At 42.6% G+C, this 20557-nt stretch overlaps 1 protein-coding gene across 7 annotated transcripts in view; it reads right to left on the bottom strand.

Annotated features, from left to right (window-relative positions):
* LOC133759636 (protein argonaute-3) overlaps nucleotides 1–20557 on the bottom strand; it is a 134659-nt gene that overhangs the window by 43507 nt on the left and 70595 nt on the right. For all 7 annotated transcript variants that reach the window (XM_062190954.1, XM_062190958.1, XM_062190952.1 and 4 more), the window contains one exon: nucleotides 48–182. In XM_062190954.1, the coding sequence (XP_062046938.1) occupies nucleotides 48–182 (135 nt within the window). The remainder of the gene's footprint in view (nucleotides 1–47; nucleotides 183–20557) is intronic.

Here is a 20557-nt window from a genome sequence, read left to right as displayed (position 1 = left end):
ATCCATGCATTTTATAGTTAAATTGTTCTAAATGTTAATTAATTCACCTTTTATCTCTTTGGTGAATTTTACCCGATGAGAATCAGTCAGAGGTCTTGGTTGTTCATCAATATTATGAATGTCAAGAACTTCACACATGAACTGAATTACAGGTTGTGCTTTGTAGAAGGCAGTGGCAGAAACTAAGAAGAAAAACACAAACAGTACAAATTAATGTCTTAGTAAAAGATTCAAAAATTTCATTTTAGGCTTCACGACAATTAACTAGCTAAGAGTTAAATTGACCCCTTACATACATTTATATACATACACTTACATATATAAAGATATATATATATTTGTTTTCATACATAATAAACATCATAAATTTCATATATTAACATATCAATTATAGACAAATATATCCTTAACATATTTTAACTGCAAAATTTAAAGTTTTAATTTGATCTCTGAAGCAAAGGAACACAAAGGCTAAATATTACAGCTATTACGGTCCTTCTTTCATCATAAGTAAATGAATCGGCCGTCACCGCGGCTCACTAGGCTAATCCTCTGCCTGCGGCGCCGGCACCCCAGGTTCTAGTTCCGGTTGAGGCGCCAGATTCTGTCCTAGTTGCTCCTCTTCCAGTCCAGCTCTCTGCTGTGGCCAGGGAGACAGTGGAGGATGGCCCAAGCGCTTGGGCCCTACACCTGCATGGGAGACCAGGAGGAAGCACCTGGCTCCTAGCTTCGGATCGGCACGGTGCACCGGCCGCAGCACGCTGGCTGTAGCGGCCACTTGGGGGGTGAACCAAGGGAAAAAGGAAGACCTTTCTCTCTGTCTCTCTCTAATTCTGTCTGTCAAAAAAAAAAAGATAACTGAATCACCCCAGATGAGAAGGTTAGGTATTCTTTTTTTTTTTTTTTTTTTTTTTAAGATTTTACTTATTTATTTGAGAGGTAGAGTTACAGACAGTGAGAGGGAGAGACAGAGAGAAAGGGCTTCCTTCCACTGGTTCACTCCCCAAATGGCCGCAACAGCCGTAGTTGTGCCGATCCCAAGCCAGGAGCCAGGTGCTTCTTCCTGGTTTCCCATGTGGGTGCAGGAGCCCAAGCATTTGGGCCATCTTCTACTGCTTTCCCAGGCCACAGCAGAGAGCTGGACTGGAAGAGGAGCAGCCAGGACTAGAACCGGTGTCCATATGAGATGCCGGCATGCTGGCGCTGCAGGCGGAGGATTAACCTACTGTGCCATGGCGCCGGCCCCTAGATATTATTTCTTTTTCTTTCTTTCTTTCCTTTTTTTTTTTTTTTTTTTTACCGCACCACCCCAGTATTATTTCTTAAAAAGGCTTTCTATGCCACTTCAGACTGTTTATCCTTTTTTTAAGATTATTATTATTATTGAGAGTTAGAGTTACAGACAGAGGGAGGGAGAGACAGAGAGGTCTTTGATCCATTGGTTCACTCCCCAAATGGCTACAATGGCCAGAGCTGGGCCAATTCTGAAGCCAGGAGCCAGGAGCTTCTTCCTGGTTGCCCACGTGGGTACATGGGCCCAAACACTTGGTCCATCTTGGACCAGATCAGAATAGGAGCAGCTGGGACTTAAACCAAGCCCATATGTATTGCCACAGTGTGGGGCCCCATGTTTATCTATTCTAATGGGAGTTTTTCTTGCCTTGTAATTATTTGAGAAGACAATGGTACTAAATGTTGTTGGTGCTAAACCAAGCTATAGTAGTGATATTAAGGAATATCTTCTAAATGTTACTGAGCAACAGTTGGTGGTTTTCTAACAATCAGTATGATTTGTTGGGTTTGGGAAGTTTAAGAAATTTCCACTAAGGGCCGGTGCTGTGGCACAATGATTTAAGCCCAGCCTGCAGTGCCAGCATCCCATATGGGCACTGGCTGAGTCCTGGCTGCTCCACTTCCGATCCAGCTCCCTGCTAATGCACCTGGGAAAGCAGCAGAGAATGGCCCAAGTACTTGGGGCCCTGCACACATGTAGGAGACCCAGAAGAAGCTCCTGGCTTTGGCCTGGCACAGCCCGGGCCGTTGCCCCATTTGGGGAGTGACCAAGCAGATGGAAGATCTGTTTCTGCCTCTCCTCTACCTTTCAAATAAACAAACAAATCTTAAAAAACAAACAAACAAAAAAAAACCAAAACTTCCACTAACAGTTAATAGATCATCATCACTCATTTCTTTGTTTTTTTTTTAAGATTTATTTATTTATTTGAAAGTTGGAGTTAAGGCCGGCGCCATGGCTCAGTAGGCTAATCCTCCGCCTGCGGTGCTGGCACCCCGGGTTCTAGTCCCGGTTGGGGCACTGGATTCTGTCCCGGTTGCTCCTCTTCCAGTCCAGCTCTCTGCTGTGGCCCGGGATTGCAGTGGAGGATGGCCCTAGTGCTTGGGCCCTGCACCCGCATGGGAGACCAGGAGGAAGCACCTGGCTCCTGGCTTCAGATCGGCGCAACGCACCGGTCATAGCAGCCACTTGGGGGGTGAACCAAGGGAAAAAGGAAGACCTTTCTCTCTGTCTCTCTTTCACTGTCTAACTCTGCCTGTCAAAAAAAAAAAAAAGGAAAGAAAGTTGGAGTTACACAGAGAGAGAAGGAGAAGCAGAGAGAGAGAGAGAGACAGAGAGAGAGAGAGACAGAGAGAGAGAGAGACAGAGAGAGAGAGGTCTTCCATCTGCTGGTTCACTCCCCAAATGGCCGCAACGGCGGGAGCTGCACAGATCTGAAGCCAGCAGCCAGGAGCTTCTTCTGAGTCTCCCATTTGGGTGCAAGGTCCCAAGGACTTGGGCCATCTTGTACTGCTTTCCCAGGCCACAGCAGATAGCTGCATCAGAGGTGGAGCAACAGGCACTCGAATCAGCGCCCATATGGGATGCCAGCACTGCAGGCAGCGGCTTTACCCGCTTTGCAACAGTGTCAGCCCCCCATCACTCATTTCTTAAACACATACTGATAGCTATTCCATGTTAAAAAAAATCACTGGTGAATACAATGATAAATACATCTAAAACAGACAATAAGCTGTGTTTTTTAACTAACTGACAAAGAAAGATTGATACAATTGTAATAGTATGCTGGACATCTTACTCTTAGAAAGCTCTTAGTATGGCCATACTGAAAATAGTAGTGGAGGGGCCAGCACTGTGGTGTAGCAGGTAAAGCTGCTGGCTGTTCCATTTCTGATCCAGCTCTCTGCTATGGCCTAGGAAAGCAGAAGATGGCCCAAGTCCTTGGGCCCCTGTACCTGTGTGAGAGACCAGGAAGAAGCTCCTGGCTCCTAATCGGGACAGCTCCAGCCATTGTGGCCATTTGGGGAGTGAAGCAAAGGATGGAAGACCTCTCTCTCTCTTTCTCTCTGCCTCTCTGTGACTCTTTAAAAAAAAAAAGAAGATATCACTTGCAATCAGAATAAAAAAATATAAGGCACTTGGAAGAAACTTGGCTGGCGCCGTGGCTTAAAAGGCTAATACTCCGCCTTGCGGCACTGGCACACCGGGTTCTAGTCCCGGTCTGGGCACCGGATTCTATCCCGGTTGCCCCTCTTCCAGGCCAGCTCTCTGCTTTGGCCCGGGAAGGCAGTGGAGGATGGCCCAAGTGCTTGGGCCCTGCACCCGCATGGGAGACCAGGAAAAAGCACCTGGCTCCTGGCTTCGGATCAGCATGATGCGCTGGCCGCAGCGGCCATTGGAGGGTGAACCAACGGCAAAAAGGAAGACCTTTCTCTCTGTCTCCCTCTCTCACTATCCACTCTGCCTGTCAAAAAAAAAAAAAAAAAAAAAGGCAAAAGATGCCCAAGACTATAGAAGTAACAGGTATTTAATCATTGAAATATATTATATTAAAAAAGGAAAAAAGAAAAATATTATAGAAGATCTAAATAAATGGAGTACATCCTATTAATATAAACTATACCCAAAATAATCTGCAAATTCTAAGCAATTTCAGTCAAAATACTAAGAGGAGGTAACCCTCTCACCCCCTGGAATTTAAGAAGCTGACACTATAAATAAAAATGAAGAAGCAATGAAACAAAAATAGCCAAGATAATTCTTAAATAACATGTATCCTATCATCCATCAAGATTTGTTCCAATAACATTCAAACCAAGGGACTATGGGGAGAGAAATACAGGTAACCACAATCAACTTGAAAGTCTACCTTACAGCATAAACAGAAGCAAATCCCTATTCAGAGAACTAAATATACAAAGGAAAACAAATATTAGAAAATGTAGAATTTGATATTAGAGGTAAAGAGAATTTCTTAAGATACAAAAAGAGAAAAATATGCCATAAAGAAAACTTTAAAAAAAACCCATGCATTAGAAGGCATGTACAATATTTATAACAAATAATTAGTATCTAGCATATGCAAAGAGTTCCTACAAATCAAGATAAAACAATAAATAATGGCAATGGTGGGAGGGCTGGCATTGTGCCATAACAGGATAAGCTGCTGTCTTGTGAGTGCTGGTTTGAGTCCTGGCTGCTCCACTTCCAATGCAGCTCCCTACTAATGCAACTGGGAAAGCAGCAGAAAATGGCCTAAAGGCTGGGACTGGGCCCCTGCCATCCTTGTGGGAGACCCAAATGGAGGTCCAAATTTTTGGCTTAGGCCTGGCCCAGTCCTGGCTGTTTCAACCATCTGAGGAGTGAACCATCAGACAGAAGATCTCTATCTCTGCCATTCAAATAAATAAATAATCTTTTTTTTTTTTTTAAAGCAACAGACATAAGCAGACATTTCATAGAAGGGAACATCTAAATTCCAAAAAATTGTAATACTTCACTAATCATCTTATTCATAATTAAGAAAATATATACAAGAGCACCTCAAAAAGAGTGACGGTATGGAAATTTGTCCTAGTGGTTAAGGTACTATTGGGACATCTGCATCCAATATTAGGGTGCCTCTATTTAATGCCTGCCTGCTCTGTCTCTTGACTGCAACTTTGTTAATATACATCCTGGTTGGTGGCCATGATGACTCAAGTAACTGGGTTCTTGCCACTCATGCAGGAGGCCTGGATTGAGTTCTCTATTCCCAGCCTCAGCCCGGACTAGTCTCAGCCACTGCTGGTATTGTGGGAGTGAACCAGTGAATGGGAGCTCTCCATGTGTATCTGTCTGCCTCTCAAATAAGCAAGCAAACAAAAAGATGTTTATATTGGTACAATAATTTTGAAATTCATGCACAGTTTTTTCATAATACACATTTTCCATGAACTTTTGAGGACTCTGTATACATGGGTTTCAAAAACTTTTTGTATTAAAATACATTAATTCTACAATTGTTAATTGTTAAAATTAATTTTACCTTTAAAAAAAGATTTATTTGAAAAGCAGAGTTACAGAGAGAGAGGGTGAAGCAGAGAGAGAGAGAGAGATCTTCCATCCACTAGGTCACTCCCCCAAATGGCTGCAATAGCTGGAACTGGGCAGAGCCAGAGCCAGGAGCCAGGAGCATCTTCTCGGTCTCCCACGTGGATGCAAGGGCCCAAGACTTGGGCCATATTCTGCTTTCCCAGGTGCATTAGCAGGGAGCTGGATTGGAAATGGAGCAGCTGGGACACAAATCAGTGCCCATATAAGATGCTGGTGCCACAGGTGGTGGCTTAACCCACTGCAGCACTGTGCTGGCCCCAAAAAGATATATTTGTTCGAAAGGCAGAGTTACAGAGGAGAGGGAGTGAGAACGAGAAAATCTTCCATCCACAGGTTCACTCCCAAATCGCCTTAACTGGCTGAAGCCAGGAGCCTGGAAATCCATCTACAACTCCCATGTAGTGGCAGGAACCTAAGCACCTGGGCCATCTTCCACTGCTTTCCCAGGTGCAACAGAAGGGAGCTGGATTGGAAATGGAGCATCCAGGACTTAAACTGGTGCTCATATGGGCTGCTCTATAGAGGCTTAACCTGCTGTGTCACAGTGTTAGCCCCACATAATGATTTTTTTTAATATATTTTTTGCCAGGCAGAGTTAGACAGTGAGAGACAGAGAGAAAGGTCTTCCTTCCGTTGGTTCACTCCCCTAATGGCTGCTACGGCCGGCGCTGTGCCCATCCAAAGCCAGGAGCCGGGTACTTCCTCCCTGTGGGGAAATTAGGCACACATGGCAATTCAAAGATGGCGCCCAAAGGAAGTAAGGTGGGCGGTACCCAAAGGCGTTTACCACCAAAGCTGATTGGCCATGCAGCATCAGGGAAAGTGACAACTGATGATGAGTGTACAGACATGTGGCTGGTCCTGTAAAAAGTCACCCTGTAAAATGACCTTTTAAGTAATTGGTTGGTCCTTATGCCCTGCCCCAGTAATCCTGCGGCCTTGTGCTTTATAAAGCTTTGCTACACGTGCAATAAACCGAGTTCTTGATTGCTTGACTTGACTCCCTGCTGTGTCTGATTGTCTCCGGGATCGGAGGCTGGGGAACGGCAAGCGAGCGGTGCACTTACCTTTCTTCGGACCCAGTCCATCCTCGTTTGGGTGGACTAAGACCCTGCATCTCCCAGTCTCCCATGCGGGTGCAGGGACCCTAGCACTTGAGCCATCCTCCGCTGCCCTCCCAGAGAGCTGGACTAGAAGAGCAACCGGGATTAGTACCCGGCGCCCCAACTGGGACTAGAACCCGGGGTGCCAGTGCCACAGGCAGAGGATTAGCCAAGTGAGCCACGGTGCCAGCCCCCACATAATGAGTTTTTAAAAAAGACTTTATTTATTTATTTGAGAGGCAGAGTTCCAGACAGAGAGGAAGAGCCAGAGAGAAAGGCCCTCCATCTTCTGGTTCACTCCCCAAATGGCCACAATGACCTAAACTGAGCTGATCCAAAGACAGGAGCTTCTTCTGGGTCTCCCATGCAGGTGCAGAGGCCCAAGCACTTGGGTCATCTTCCAATGCTTTCCCAGGCCATTAGCAGAGAGCCAGATTGGAAGAGGAACAGCTGGGACAGGAACCATGCCCATATGGCATGCTGGCGCCACAGGTGGAGGCTTAGCCCACTACACCACAGCACTGGCCCCAAAAATGATTTTTTATGGTAATAATTAGTAAGCACTTTATCTGCTTTGGGGGTCTCAATAAACATCTCTATTTCCTACATCATCTTGTACAACAAAATACTCAGGAAATATTGATAAAGGATTGCTTGTTGTATTTTCATGTAAAAAGTCATATGTTTATCAAAATGCATAAAATAGAAATCTGCCACTTAAGAAGTTACTATAAAGTGAATATCCATGTAATCATCACTCAGATCAGGGACTAAATATTGCCAGAACCCTAGAAGCCTTTTTGCTAGCCCCTTCCCAGCTCTTTCTCCTTTAAAGGGAACCAAAATTCTGACTTCTAAGGTAATCCTTTCCTTTTCTTTACAGATTTACAACAAACACATATCCTAATTTTCCTAGTTCTCATATTTCATGTAACTGGAAACATAAAGGTGTAATCTTTTCGAGACTTTCCCTGAAGAGTGCTTCTAACTCATCTGTATTAATTAAATGTAACTAGTTTCTTCACTTTCACTGATGCACAACTGTTGAAGAAATATCCTAGAGACCTTTGTGTTGGTACCTTTCTTTGGTTATTGTGAATAATGCTACAACACGCATAGATGTCTTTTTGATGTGCACACACACAAATTTCTCTAGTAAAACAGACTGCATCTGGGAGTGGAATTGATGGATCACGAGGGGCAGGTAACTCTAACTTTCTTAGGTAACACCAGATTCTTCCATAGTGGTTTTAACAACTAACCCACTTACAAGCAATGTGTAAGAGTCACTGTTATGTCAAATTCTCACCATTTGTTAGTATTGTCAGAACTGAATTACAGCCTTTCTGGTGAGTGTGTAGAGATATATTTTTGAAACAATTCTGAAATATAACTTCATATAACAAAATAATTTTTTTTTTAAATTTTTGACAGGCAGAGTGGACAGTGAGAGACAGAGAGAAAGGTCTTCCTTTTTCCGCTGGTTCACCCCCTAATGGCCGCTGCGGCTGGCGCGCTATGGCCAGTGCAAAGCGCTGATCCGAAGCCAGGAGCCAGGTGCCTCTCCTGGTGACCCATGCGGGTGTAGGGCCCAAGGATTTGGCCATCCTCCACTGCACTTCTGGGCCACAGCAGAGAGCTGGACTGGAAGAGGAGCAACCAGGACAGAATCCGGCGCCCCAACCGGGACTAGAACCCGGGGTGCCAGCGCCGCAGGCAGAGGATTAGCCTATTGAGCCGCGGCGCCGGCCCAAAATAATTTTAAGTATAAAGTTGAATGATTTTGACAGAGCATTGCAAAATTTCTGTGCTTTCCTGTCACTTCATATGAGTTCCTTTCACAAGCACTCCAGGTAACCCACTTATCTGTGTCCTTTCATAATAGATTAACTGATTCCAGAATTTCATATAAAATGGAATTATACCACACAGGCCACTTTGTGTTTGGCTGCTTCTACACGTTAATTAGTTGAGTTTCATCCATACTGTATGAATTAATAGACTATTTAAAAATTTTTATTGAAATGCATGTGTATATAATATATAATAAAATATATATAATAAAAAATATAAAGTCTGCTGGCTCACTCCCCCGTATGCATATTAGCAGGAAGCTGAATCAGAAGAGGATGTAGCCTGGACTGGAGCCAGGCACTCTGATATGGGATGTGACTTAATCTACCCATAGATTGTTCTTTTCAATTGCTGGGCAGCATTCCGTTGAGTGAGATTACACTTGGTTTCTCATTTGGATGTTCTGCTCTTGTTGGCACTTCGGAGTTTCCAGTTCTAGCTATTATGAACATGGAAACATACATGTACAAATCTAGGTATAAACATAAATTCTCATTTCTCTTGGGTAAATAAAGACTTAGGGACATAATTGTGGGTCACACGGGAAGAGAAACTGACTAAGTATTTTTCAAAGTAGTTGTACCATTTCATACTCTATTTCTAGTTGCTCCAAGTCCTTGTCAACACATGGTCTTGCCAGCCTTTTAGCCAATCTAGTGGGTATGAAGATGCATCTCTTTGTGCTTACTTGTATTTCCTATAGGTCTAATGATATTTATCATATTCTCAAGTGCTCACTGGCCATTCACTTATCTTTTCTGAAGAATCTGTGTTGAATCACTATTTTTTCCATTATCTTATGTGTTTTTTCATATATGAGTTTGGAATATAAGTCTTTTTGCTCAGATATATATTTTACAAAAAATGTTTTCTCAGAGATGTCATGCCTTTTGATATTTTTTAAAAGTTTGAAAAGCAGAGACACAGAGATACAGAGAAATTCATGCATGTATATAGAGGGGGGGATTTCCATCTGTGGGTTCATTCTCCAAATGTCCCAGGAGCCCAGAACCAAATCCAGGTCTCTCACGTGAGTGGAAGGGACCCAAGTACTTGAGTCATCATCACTTGCTGCCTCCCAAGATGTGCATTAGCAGGAACTGGATTAGAAGCAGAGGCAGGACTCTAACCAGCCACTCTGATATGGGATGCAGGCACCCCAACCACCACCTTAACAGGCCACATGCCCAGAAATTACATTTTTAAAAAGTTGCACAGGGTTTCAATTGCATTGAGATTACCAAGTTTATGGATCAATTATATTGTTTATAAATCAATTTTGGGAGAATGACATCTTAAGAATTTGAGTCTTCTGATTCAAGAACATGATATGCCTCTTTATATCTTTCTCAATAATGCTTTGTAGTCTTTAACATAGGGGCCTTGGACATCTTTCCTTGAATTTATTCCTAAATATTACATGTTTTGATGTTATCATAAACAGTCCTTAGTTTCTCCTCATTTTTCCAAATACTGAATTTGTTATATTGCTAGTATTCATTTTTTTGCTAGTATTCACTTTTGTATATGCAACACGTATATTGTCATTGTGCTAACTTAATCTAATTCTCATAGGATTTTTTTTTTTTTTTTTTGACAGGCAGCGTGGACAGTGAGAGAGAGACAGAGAGAAAGATCTTCCTTTTGCCGTTGGTTCACCCTCCAATGGCCGCCGCGGTAGCGCGCTGCGGCCGGCGCACCGCGCTGATCCGATGGCAGGAGCCAGGGGCTTCTCCTGGTCTCCCATGGGGTGCAGGGCCCAAGGACTTGGGCCATCCTCCACTGCACTCCCTGGCCACAGCAGAGAGCTGGCCTGGAAGAGGGGCAACCGGGACAGGATCGGTGCCCTGACCGGGACTAGAACCCGGTGTGCCGGCGCCGCAAGGCGGAGGATTAGCCTAGTGAGCCGCGGCGCCGGCCCAGGATTTTTTTTTGATATGGGCTTCTGCGGTTTTATTTCTTCCTTCACAATATTATGTCTTTTCTTTTTCTTGCTCACCAGTGATTGAAGCTGCCAGTATAATACTGGATATAATTAATGACAGCAACATCATTGCCTTTTTGTTCATCTTTGGCTGAAACTGTTTAATCTTTTAACCATATAAATGAAACATAAGCCTGTATTTTTTCACAGATTTGTTTGTAAGCTGAAGAAGTTCCCTTTTATTCCTAGCTGGCTGTAAATATTTATCAAGGGAATTAAATGTGTCAAATGATCTTCTGATGTGTTGAGCGGATTCTATGTCAGATATTTCTAGTGTTCTAGCTTCAAAAATGAGTTTTTGGAAGTCTTCTATTTTATCAAAGAATTCGTGAAAGGCTAGTATTATTTTGTTCTTAAATGTTAGATAAAATTTACCAGTGAAGTAATTTGGGACTGGAGTTGTCTTTATGAGAAATTATGATTCAATTTCTTTGCAACTGGGTTACTTAGACTATACTAGAGTCAATTTTAGTAAAGTTGTCCTTGTCAAGGAATTTGTTTAACCTAAGATATCAAATTATTTGGTATAAGCTGTTCATCACATTGCCTTATTAGTGTGTTTTAAAATGTTTATTTTCATTTACTTGAAAGGCAGAGTGACAGAGAAGGAGATCTTCTATCTGCTGTTTCACTCCCGGAATTTCCCCAACAGCCAGGGTTGGGTCAGGCCAAAGTCAGGAGCCTGGAACTCCATCAGGGCCTTCCATGTGGGTGGCAGGGACCCAAATACCTGAAGATGCATTAGCAGGAAGCTGGATGGGAAGTGCAGTAGACAGGCCTCAAATCAGCACTGATATATAGTATGGCCACATCCCAAGTGGCAGCTTAGTCTGCTGTGCTACCACGCCTGCCCCTTCCTTGTTAACTTTTTAATTCTGAAAGACCTTTAGTGATACCCCTCTTTTTTCCCCTGATACTGGTACTGCTTTTTTCTAGAGTTTATTTTATTAATTACTCTTTTTTTTTTTTAAATTTATTTGACAGATAGACATTGAGATAGAGAGACAGAGAGAAAGGTCTTCCCTCCATTGGTTCACCCCCCAAATGGCTGCTACGGCTGGAGCTACGCCGATCTGAAGCCAGGAGCCAGGTGCTTCCTCCTGGTCTCCTATGTGGGTGCAGGGGCCCAAGCACTTGGACCATCCTCCACTGCCTTCAGCAGAGAGCTGGACTGGAAGAGGAGCATTCAGGACTAGAACCTGGCGTTGGCCCCTTATTAATTACTCTTAAGCAACAAGTGGCTTCACTGATTTTCTGTACTGTTTGATTAATAATTTTGCTCTGATCTTTAGTATTTATCTTCTACTTTGTGCTTAACTTGCTCTTCTTTTTCTAGTTAGCTTAAGATAGAACTGCAATAGTAGCCAGCTTTTAGGATGGGCCCCAAGGAGTCTTGACTTAAAGGATTTACAGCTTTGTATAGTTCCTTCTCACATGAACATACCGGATCAGTGCAGCTAGAGGAGCACTGTGAAAATGGCAGAATGTAACTTTCACTGCTAGGTCTTAATCGTATTGCAGCTCTTGTCTTGCTCTCGCATCGATTACTTGCTCGGGAGAAGCCAGCCGTAAGGCTGTGAAGACACTCAGTCCTATGGAAGGTCCTACTGTAACAGACAACTGAGGTCTCCAGAATTAACTTGCTAACAATTGACTGGATTGTTCTGCAAGCATTCTGCAAGCGGGTCTTCCCAGCCCCAGTAAGCCTCCAGATGAACGAATGCTCACGAGGGGCCCTGAATCAGAACCAGCCAGATAAGCCTCTTGTAAATTCCTAACTCAAAGAAACTGTGTCAGACAGTGTTTATTGTTTTCAATCATTAAGTTTGGGGGCAATTTGAAATGTAGCGATAGATAACTAATAAAATAAGACTCACTTAAACTTTACTAAGTATCTATTGTATCACAGATTTTTTTTTTCTGAGTTAGAATTTAGAGATGAAACAAACCCTTGCCCGTTAAGAACAGATTCTAGATTAAGACGGCAGATGAAACATGACCTTCTCACAAAAGAAAAAAGGAGGCATAAACATGGAAAGAGGGGAGAACAGAATAGTAAATATATCAATGTTTTGGAATTTAGAACGTTAACTAGGAAAAGTTGTAACTGACAAATCGGACCCTCGAGAATGGTACCACATGCTAGCTGTGTTGGGAAAGGTAAGGACCAAGTATACTACAGAACCCTAAAATGGCACAAGGGGCAGTACTAGGTACCTCTGAAACTGGTGGGGAAAAGATGGGGGTGGTGCAGAAAACTAAAGAGAAAAGTAGTTTGAAAAGCAGGTAGAGTCCTAGATCCCCTCACTAGATCCACACTGCAGAAAAGCTGCTATTTCTTCACCCTTTTCGTAAATCTGGATACTTATGTTCTGAGAAAGGAATTTGTTGATATGATAATCTTTTCCAATATGTACATTGCAATTTTGGAATTTGTTGATATAATTTTCCAATATGTACGTTGCAAAAAAATTTGAACTTTTTTCTCATGAAGATTCTGAAAATTAAGAAAAATAAGGGGGCCGGCGCGGTATACAGTAGGTTAATCCTTTGCCTGCGGTGCTGGCATCCCATATGGGTGCTGGTTCTAGTCCCGGATGCTCCTCTTCCAATCCAGCTCTCTGCTATGGCCTGGGAAACAGTCAGAAAATGGCTCAAGTCCTTGGGCCCCTGCATAGATGTGGGAGACTGGAGGAAGCTCCTGGCTCCTGACTTTGGATCAGCACAGCTCTGGCCGTTGCAGCCATTTGGGGAGTGAACCAACGGATGGAAGACATTTCTCTCTGTCTCTCCCTCTCACTGTCTGTAACTCTACTTCTCAAATAAATAAATAAAATCTTTAAAAAAAGAAAAAGAAAAGGTGTAGAAAAGCAAAGAAATATTGTTACAGAAGCAAGAAGGAATTCTCCAGGGCAATAGTAAAGTGTGATTTCAAGAGAACAACTATGTACCAAAATATAAAAGGCACACTCAGGAGCTGGTGCTGTGGCATAGCGGGTAAAGCTACTGCCTGCAGTGTTGGCATCCCATAGCGGCACCAGCTGCTCCACTTCCTATCCAGCTCTCTGCTATGGCCTGGGAAAGCAGTGGAAGATGGCCCAAGTCCTTGTGCCCCTGAGCCGGAGTGGACAGACCTAGAAGCTCCTGGCTCTGGATTGGCACAGCTCCAGTCATTACGGCCATTTGTGGAGTGAACCAATGGATGGAAGACCTCTCTCTCTGCCTCTCTGTAACTCTGCCTTTCAAATAAATAAGTAAATCTTAAAAAAAAAAAAGGCACACTCAATCACACTGAAATGGTGTGAATCAAGAAAAAGATTTGATGAAGGCTGTCACCGAGTTCCTTACTGCCATTATACTGTTTTTCTGCCTTTCTTTTTTAAAGATTTATTTTAAAAATAGGCAGAGTAATAGAGAGAAAGATTTTCCAACTGCTTGTATACTCCCCAAATGGCCAAAACAGCCAGGTCTGGGCCAGGCTGAAGCTAGGAGCCAGAAACTCCATCCTAGTGTCCTGCATTGGTGGCAGAGGCCCAAGGATGTGGGCCATCTTCCGGCTGCTTCCTCAGGTGCATTAGCAGGAAGCTGGATTGGAAGCAGAGTAGCTGGGGCTTGAATCCGTACTCCAGTGTGAGATGCCAGCATCACAAATAGCAAGCAGGTCCCTATATACTGCTTTCCTAATGTGAGGACAGACTGCCTGAGTAAGCCTGCCCCAGTCACCTTTAGTTGGCCTTGCTTGACCACATGTTGATAAAGTCCTTGTGTGAATCAGCTGATAACTCATTCCAACCCCCCACAAAATATTCTGCTTTGATCTACTTCTGAAAGGACTAATTTGAATATTATAAAATTAAGTTATTTCTTAATCTTAGTAAGCTTATAAATGAACTCAAGGCAAACAAAAATAGTAATGCTAATATTGTGATTAATAAATTATTTACTGGAAGTCTGTTTTCCTTGCAGAGAAAACAAATTCAGTATAAGCTTCTGACTCTTAAGCACAGATAAATTAGAAAAACTAAATTCTGTAATCATTTATACATGACGACCACTCTTTGCCAGAAGCAAAATGGGCAATGAATATTTTATAGAAAGCTACTTTTTATTGAAAAGCACAAGAAAGTAAGGAAAAAAAAATTGTTTTAAGACTGAGATTCCGAGATTGCCTGCCAGGAGTCTTCTTAAGTGATACAGTACAGAGCTATGAATATTAAGTGCGTAAGTTTGAGTCAGAGAAGTTGACCTCTACCATTTAACTGCCAACCATGTGATTTTGGACAAGTGGCTTCGTCTCTAAACTTCTGCTGAGGGTATCATCTAACTCACACAGTGGTGGTGCAATAATTTATGTAAAATGCCTAGCATTCTTTCTTGTATATAGTAAATGCTAAATAAAAATATCTTAATGGAGATAAAATTAATAAATATCAGATTCACTGCGATGCTCTTCAAATGTGTGTATTACAATAACAAAATGCAGTTAGTTTGGCTTGAAGGCAGGCTAAACTAAAGAAATATTTGGCATTTCATCAAACCTAGATGCTACTGATGTAAGATGCAGCAGTATTTTATATATCTTTCAAAATGGAACCCATCGGGGCCGGCGCCGTGGCTCACTTGGCTAATCCTCCACCTACGGCACCGGCATCCCATATGGGTGCTGAGTTCTAGTTCCGGTTGCTCCTCTTCCAGTCCAGCTCTCTGCTGTGACCTGGGAAGGCAGTGGAGGATGGCCCAAGTGCTTGGGCCCTGCACCTGCACGGGAGACCAGGAGGAAGCACCTGGCTCCTGGCTTCAGATCAGCGCAGCACCAGTCATAGTGGCCATTTAGGGGATGAACCAACAGAGGGAAGACCTTTCTCTCTCTCTGTCAACCAAAAAAAAAAAAAAGAAACCCGTCAACTTAATTGTGACAAATCATCGATAATAAGATATATCCCCATTTCAGAAATGTTGAAATGTAAACAAAAAATTAGTCTTAGGATGATAAAATACAGTAAGTTTAATCACACAGTTGAAAATTAGTATATTAAATAGTAGAACCATCATTCTCAAGACAAGTTTAGTCACAATTAGAGAAAACTATAGAAAACTATATCACCTCCTTTCTTAGAGTACTTTTCCCTGATTATCTCTCCCACCAATCTCACCCAGCTCCCATCTGCCAGTTCCTTCAGGGAAACGTTCCTCAAGAGACTAGAATGGATTCCTGTTACGTGTTTCCATTGTACTTGATATTCTCTTCTGCAGAATTTATATTCCTCATAGCCAGTCTTCCCCATTTGATTTTAAGTTCAATGAAGGCTGTTTTGTTCAATGCAGAATACCAGTACAAGGGGTGCAAAAACAAAATCAAGGAAACAAGAAAAGAAATATAAGTAAGCGGTTTATGTGATATTTCTTCTCATTACTGGTAATTAGTAAACAAGCCCTTGGTACAGCCATATTGAAAATAGTAGTGAAGGGCCCGGTGCTATGGCATAGCAGGTAAAGCTGCCGCCTGCAGTGCTGGCATCCCAAATGGGCGCAGGTTCGAGTCCTGGATGCTCCACTTCTTCTTCTTCTTTTTTTTTTTTAAGATTTATTTATTTATTTGAAAGTTATAGAGAGGCAGAGGCAGAAAGAGAGAGATCTTCCATCTGCTGGTTCACTCCCCAGATGACTGCAACAGGCAGAGCTGGGCCGATTTGAAGTCAGGAGTCAGGAACTTCTTCTGGGTTTCCCACGTGGGTGCAGTTGGATCAGAAGTGGAGCAGCTGGGTCTCGAACCAGTGCCCACTGCAGATGGTGGCTTTACCCGCTATGCCACAGCTTCGCCCCCGCTCCACTTCTGATCCAGTTATTTGCTATGGCCTGGGAAAGCAATAGAAGATGGCCAAAGTCCTTGGGCCCCTGCAACTGCGTGGGAGACCCAGAAGAAGCTCCTGGCTCCTGGCTTCAGATTGGCACAACTCCGGCTGTTGCAGGCCATTGTGGCCATCTAGGGAGTGAACCAGAGGAGAGAAGACCTCTCTCTCTCTGCTTCTCAAATAAATAAATAAATCTTAAAAAAAAAAAAAAGAGAGAGAGAGAGAAAGAAAGAAAATAGTGGAAGTTCCTTAGAAAATTAAAAATGACGCTACCATATGATTCAGCAATACTTCTGAATTTATACCCAAAACCACAACCTCAAAGAGACATCTGCACTCCCACATTCACTGCAGCATTTTCCACAATGGCTAAGATATGGAAACAACCTCAATGTCCATCAACAGATGAGTGGACACAGCAAATAAGATATATTCATATGTAATAGAATGTTACTCAGTCTTAAAAAACAAGAAGTCCTGCCATTTGGGACAACATAAATGAACCTGGGTGAATGTTAGGTGAACTAAGCTAGATATAGGAAAATAAATACTGCATGATGGCCGGCGCTGTGGCTCAATAGGCTAATCCTCCGCCTTGCGGCACTGGCACACCGGGTTCTAGTGCCGGTCGGGGCACCGGATTCTGTCCCGGTTGCCCCTCTTCCAGGCCAGCTCTCTGCTATAGCCCGGGAGTGCACTGGAGGATGGCCCAAGTGCTTGGGCCCTGTACTCCATGGGAGACCAGGAGAAGCACCTGGCTCCTGGCTTCGGATCAGCGCGATGTGCCGGCCGCAGGGCGCCGGCCGCGGCGGCCATTGGAGGGTGAACCAATGGCAAAGCAAGACCTTTCTCTCTGTCTCTCTCTCACTGTCCACTCTGCCTGTCCAAAAAAAAATACTGCATGATGTCCCTTGTAAGTGGAACATAAAACAGTTGAGCTCATAGAAACAAGGGTAAAATGGTAGTAACCAAGGACTTGGAGTGTAGGAAATGGGGAAATGTTAGTCAAAGAGCACAAATTTTCAGTTGTAAGTTCTGGAGACCTAACGTATAGTAAGGTAAATACAGTTAATAATATTAAATTGTATACTGGAAACTTGCTGAGAGTAGATCTCAAGTGTTCTTGTCTCAAATGCACACACACAGAAACACAAAGGTAACTATGTGAAGTGAGATAAGTTAATTAGCTTAACTGTAGTAATCATAATATGTATACATATTATTGAAAGTCATGCTGTATACTTAAACATATACAATTTTAACTGTCAATGATACTTCAATAAAGCTAGGGGAAAAATAAACTCATTTGAGTATTTTAAGCTGTATTTTCATTTCCTTTAGATACCTGGGATCTTTTGAATAAAAGATCAGTCTTATTTCCTTACTTCACAATGGCACAAGTTATTCATTGTTCATACAAATAAATACTCTCATAGTTTTCTTAAACATGAAAACTTTTTGCTCTATCTCTTCTCCCTATACTAGCCAACTTTCCCATTCTTCTATGTTCTTTCTTCCTAAAGGGAATCACAATTGTAAATTTTGTAGGTATTAATCTTTTGTATATTTTTATGTTACTGCTTTTACAGATATTCAGTGTATATTTTTTGCTTTAAACTTATGTAATAGCATAACTTTTGCTTTTTACTCCTCCAATATTGTTTTTAATAGCCCATGTTGGTACATAGAGATCTGGTTCATTCATTTAACTGTTACAAAGGTGTACCAACCAGTGTCATGTAACAATTTATGTACTGTTTATTGATTCTGCTACTTCTATGAATTGAAGCTATTTCGAAATTTCTGCTATTACATAAAATGCCCCAGGCCCATCTGTAAGATATCACTATGGTATATTATAAGTTTGAAGATATGTGAACATTCATCGTTATGCTCTCTTTTCAAGATAATGAAAACTGTTCTCCAAAGCAGCTGTGCCAAGTCATATTTCTTCCAACAATGATTTGTGAGAGTTTCTTTTACTTCATCCTTATCAACTTTGGTACTTTATAAGACTTTTATTTATTTATTTATTTATTTTTTTGACAGGCAGAGTGGACAGTGAGAGAGAGACAGAGAGGTTTTCCTTTTGCCGTTGGTTCACCCTCCAATGGCTGCCACGGCTGGTGCGCTGCGGCCAGCATACCGCGCTGATCCGAAGGCAGGAGCCAGGTGCTTCTCCTGGTCTCCCACGCGGGTGCAGGGCCCAAGCACTTGGGCCATCCTCCACTGCACTCCCGGGCCACAGCAGAGAGCTGGCCTGGAAGAGGGGCAACCGGGACAGAATCCGGTGCCCCGACCGGGACTAGAACCCAGTGTGCCGGCACTGCAAGGCGGAGGATTAGCCTAGTGAGCTGCAGCGCCGGCCAAGACTTTTAATTTTATAAATGTAACAGGTGTGAAATGGTATCTTATTGATTTCATTTATAATATCTTGATTATTGAGTCTGAGAATCTTTTTTTTTTTTTTTGACAGGCAGAGTTAGACAGTGAGAGAGAGAGACAGAGAGAAAAGTCATTCTTCCGTTGGTTCACACCCCAAATGGTTGCTGCGGCTGGTGCACTGCGCCGATCCAAAGCCAGGAGCCAGGTGCTTCCTCCTGGTCTCCCATGCGGGTTCAGGGTCCAAGCACTTGGGCCATCCTCCACTGCCTTCGTGGGCCACAGCAGAGAGCTGGATTGGAAGAGGAGCAACAGGGACAGAAGCCAGTGCCCCAACTGGGACTAGAACCCGGGGAAGTCTGAGAATCTTCTTATGTGTTTACTGGCCACTGGGTTCCCTCTTTTGAGAACTACATGTTTCTTTATTCATCTGTCCTTTAATTTTGTAAAGCCCTCAGGTATATGAGCAGAAAATATTCTCCCAGTATTTTACCTTTGTTTATAGTGTCTTTTGCACCACACAAATTTAGGTAGTAATCAAGTTTATTAATATTTTAAGTTCATATTTTGTATTTTGTTCAGTGTTACAGATATTCTTATTTTTTCTAAAAAAATATCAGTTTTGCTTTTTCACATTTAGCATTATAATCCAAGTAGAAAATGTGTACAAGAGATGGATCTAATTAGTTTTTCAAATGGTTAACAATTGCATAAATACATTTTATTAAATATTCAACTCTTTCCCTGCTGTGAAATGTTACCTCAGACATTTACAAAGTTTCCATAAACATATAAGTTTGCCTTATTTCTAAGCTCTCTTTCTGCTTCATTAATATGTCTGTGCTTACACTAAGAAGTGTGTTATACTTCTTATGGTTATATAATAAGTAGGGCAATTCTTTCTTTTTTTGTTTTTCTTTGAAATTATATTGGCATTCTCTAGTCATTTGTTTTTCCAGATAAAGCTTACCATTAAGTTATCAAGTTTCCTGACATGCTTTATTGGGATTTTAATTAGAATTCTATTTATATATTAATTTCGGGAGAACTGCCCTCTTACAAGACTGAGTTTTCTCAGGAGGTCTATTTCATTTATTTAGATTTTCTTGTGTCTTTCAATCAAGTTTTATAATATTTCACAGACTTCTTTTATGCCTGAATACCTTCTTTTCTATTCAAACTCTTGATCTCATGATATATGTTAAAGCTCAGCTAAGACATGACTCCTATAAGTATTTCCAACCTTCTAGACTCTTGTGTATGCCCCTCCTTTATGGTCTTCGATTTATTCTTTTTTTTTTTTTTTTGACAGGTAGAGTGGATAGTGAGAGAGAGAGAAAGGTCTTCCTTTTTGCCGTTGGTTCACCCTCCAATGGCCGCTGCGGCTGGCACATCGTGCTGATCCGAAGCCAGGAGCCAGGTGCTTCTCCTGGTCTCCCATGGGGTGCAGGGCCCAAGGACTTGGGCCATCCTCCACTGCCTTCCTGGGCCATAGCAGAGAGCTGGCCTGGAAGAGGGGCAACCGGGATAGAATCCGGCACCCCAACCGGGACTAGAACCCGGTGTGCCGGCGCCGCAAGGCGGAGGATTAGCCTGTTAAGCCACGGCGCTGGCCCGATGTTTATTCATTCTTTGCTTACTATGACCAAGAGTTCTGCTACACGGGGAAGGTACACTGATGAGTAAGATGGACAGTCCTTAGTTTCATTCTGATAGGAGACATGGAACTGTAAAGATTTGTAATTCAGGGTAATGCATGCTATTACAGAGGTAAGTACACTGTGCTATGGGACTATGTAAGCGAAATACCTAACTCAGACTTGGGGGATGGCTGGATGGGGAGAAAAGGGTGAGACACTGCTTCTCAAGGAAGTAATATGTGGACAGAAACCTATAAGAAGAACAGAAGTTAGTAAACACAACAGTGACTACAAACCATAGCACTGATATTCTCATGTTGTTCTTATTTTACTGAGAAAGCTCTCACGGCTTA

Source organism: Lepus europaeus, chromosome 5, assembly GCF_033115175.1.
Source record: "Lepus europaeus isolate LE1 chromosome 5, mLepTim1.pri, whole genome shotgun sequence".
NCBI lineage: Eukaryota > Metazoa > Chordata > Mammalia > Lagomorpha > Leporidae > Lepus > Lepus europaeus.
This window is presented reverse-complemented; position numbering and strand designations above follow the sequence as displayed.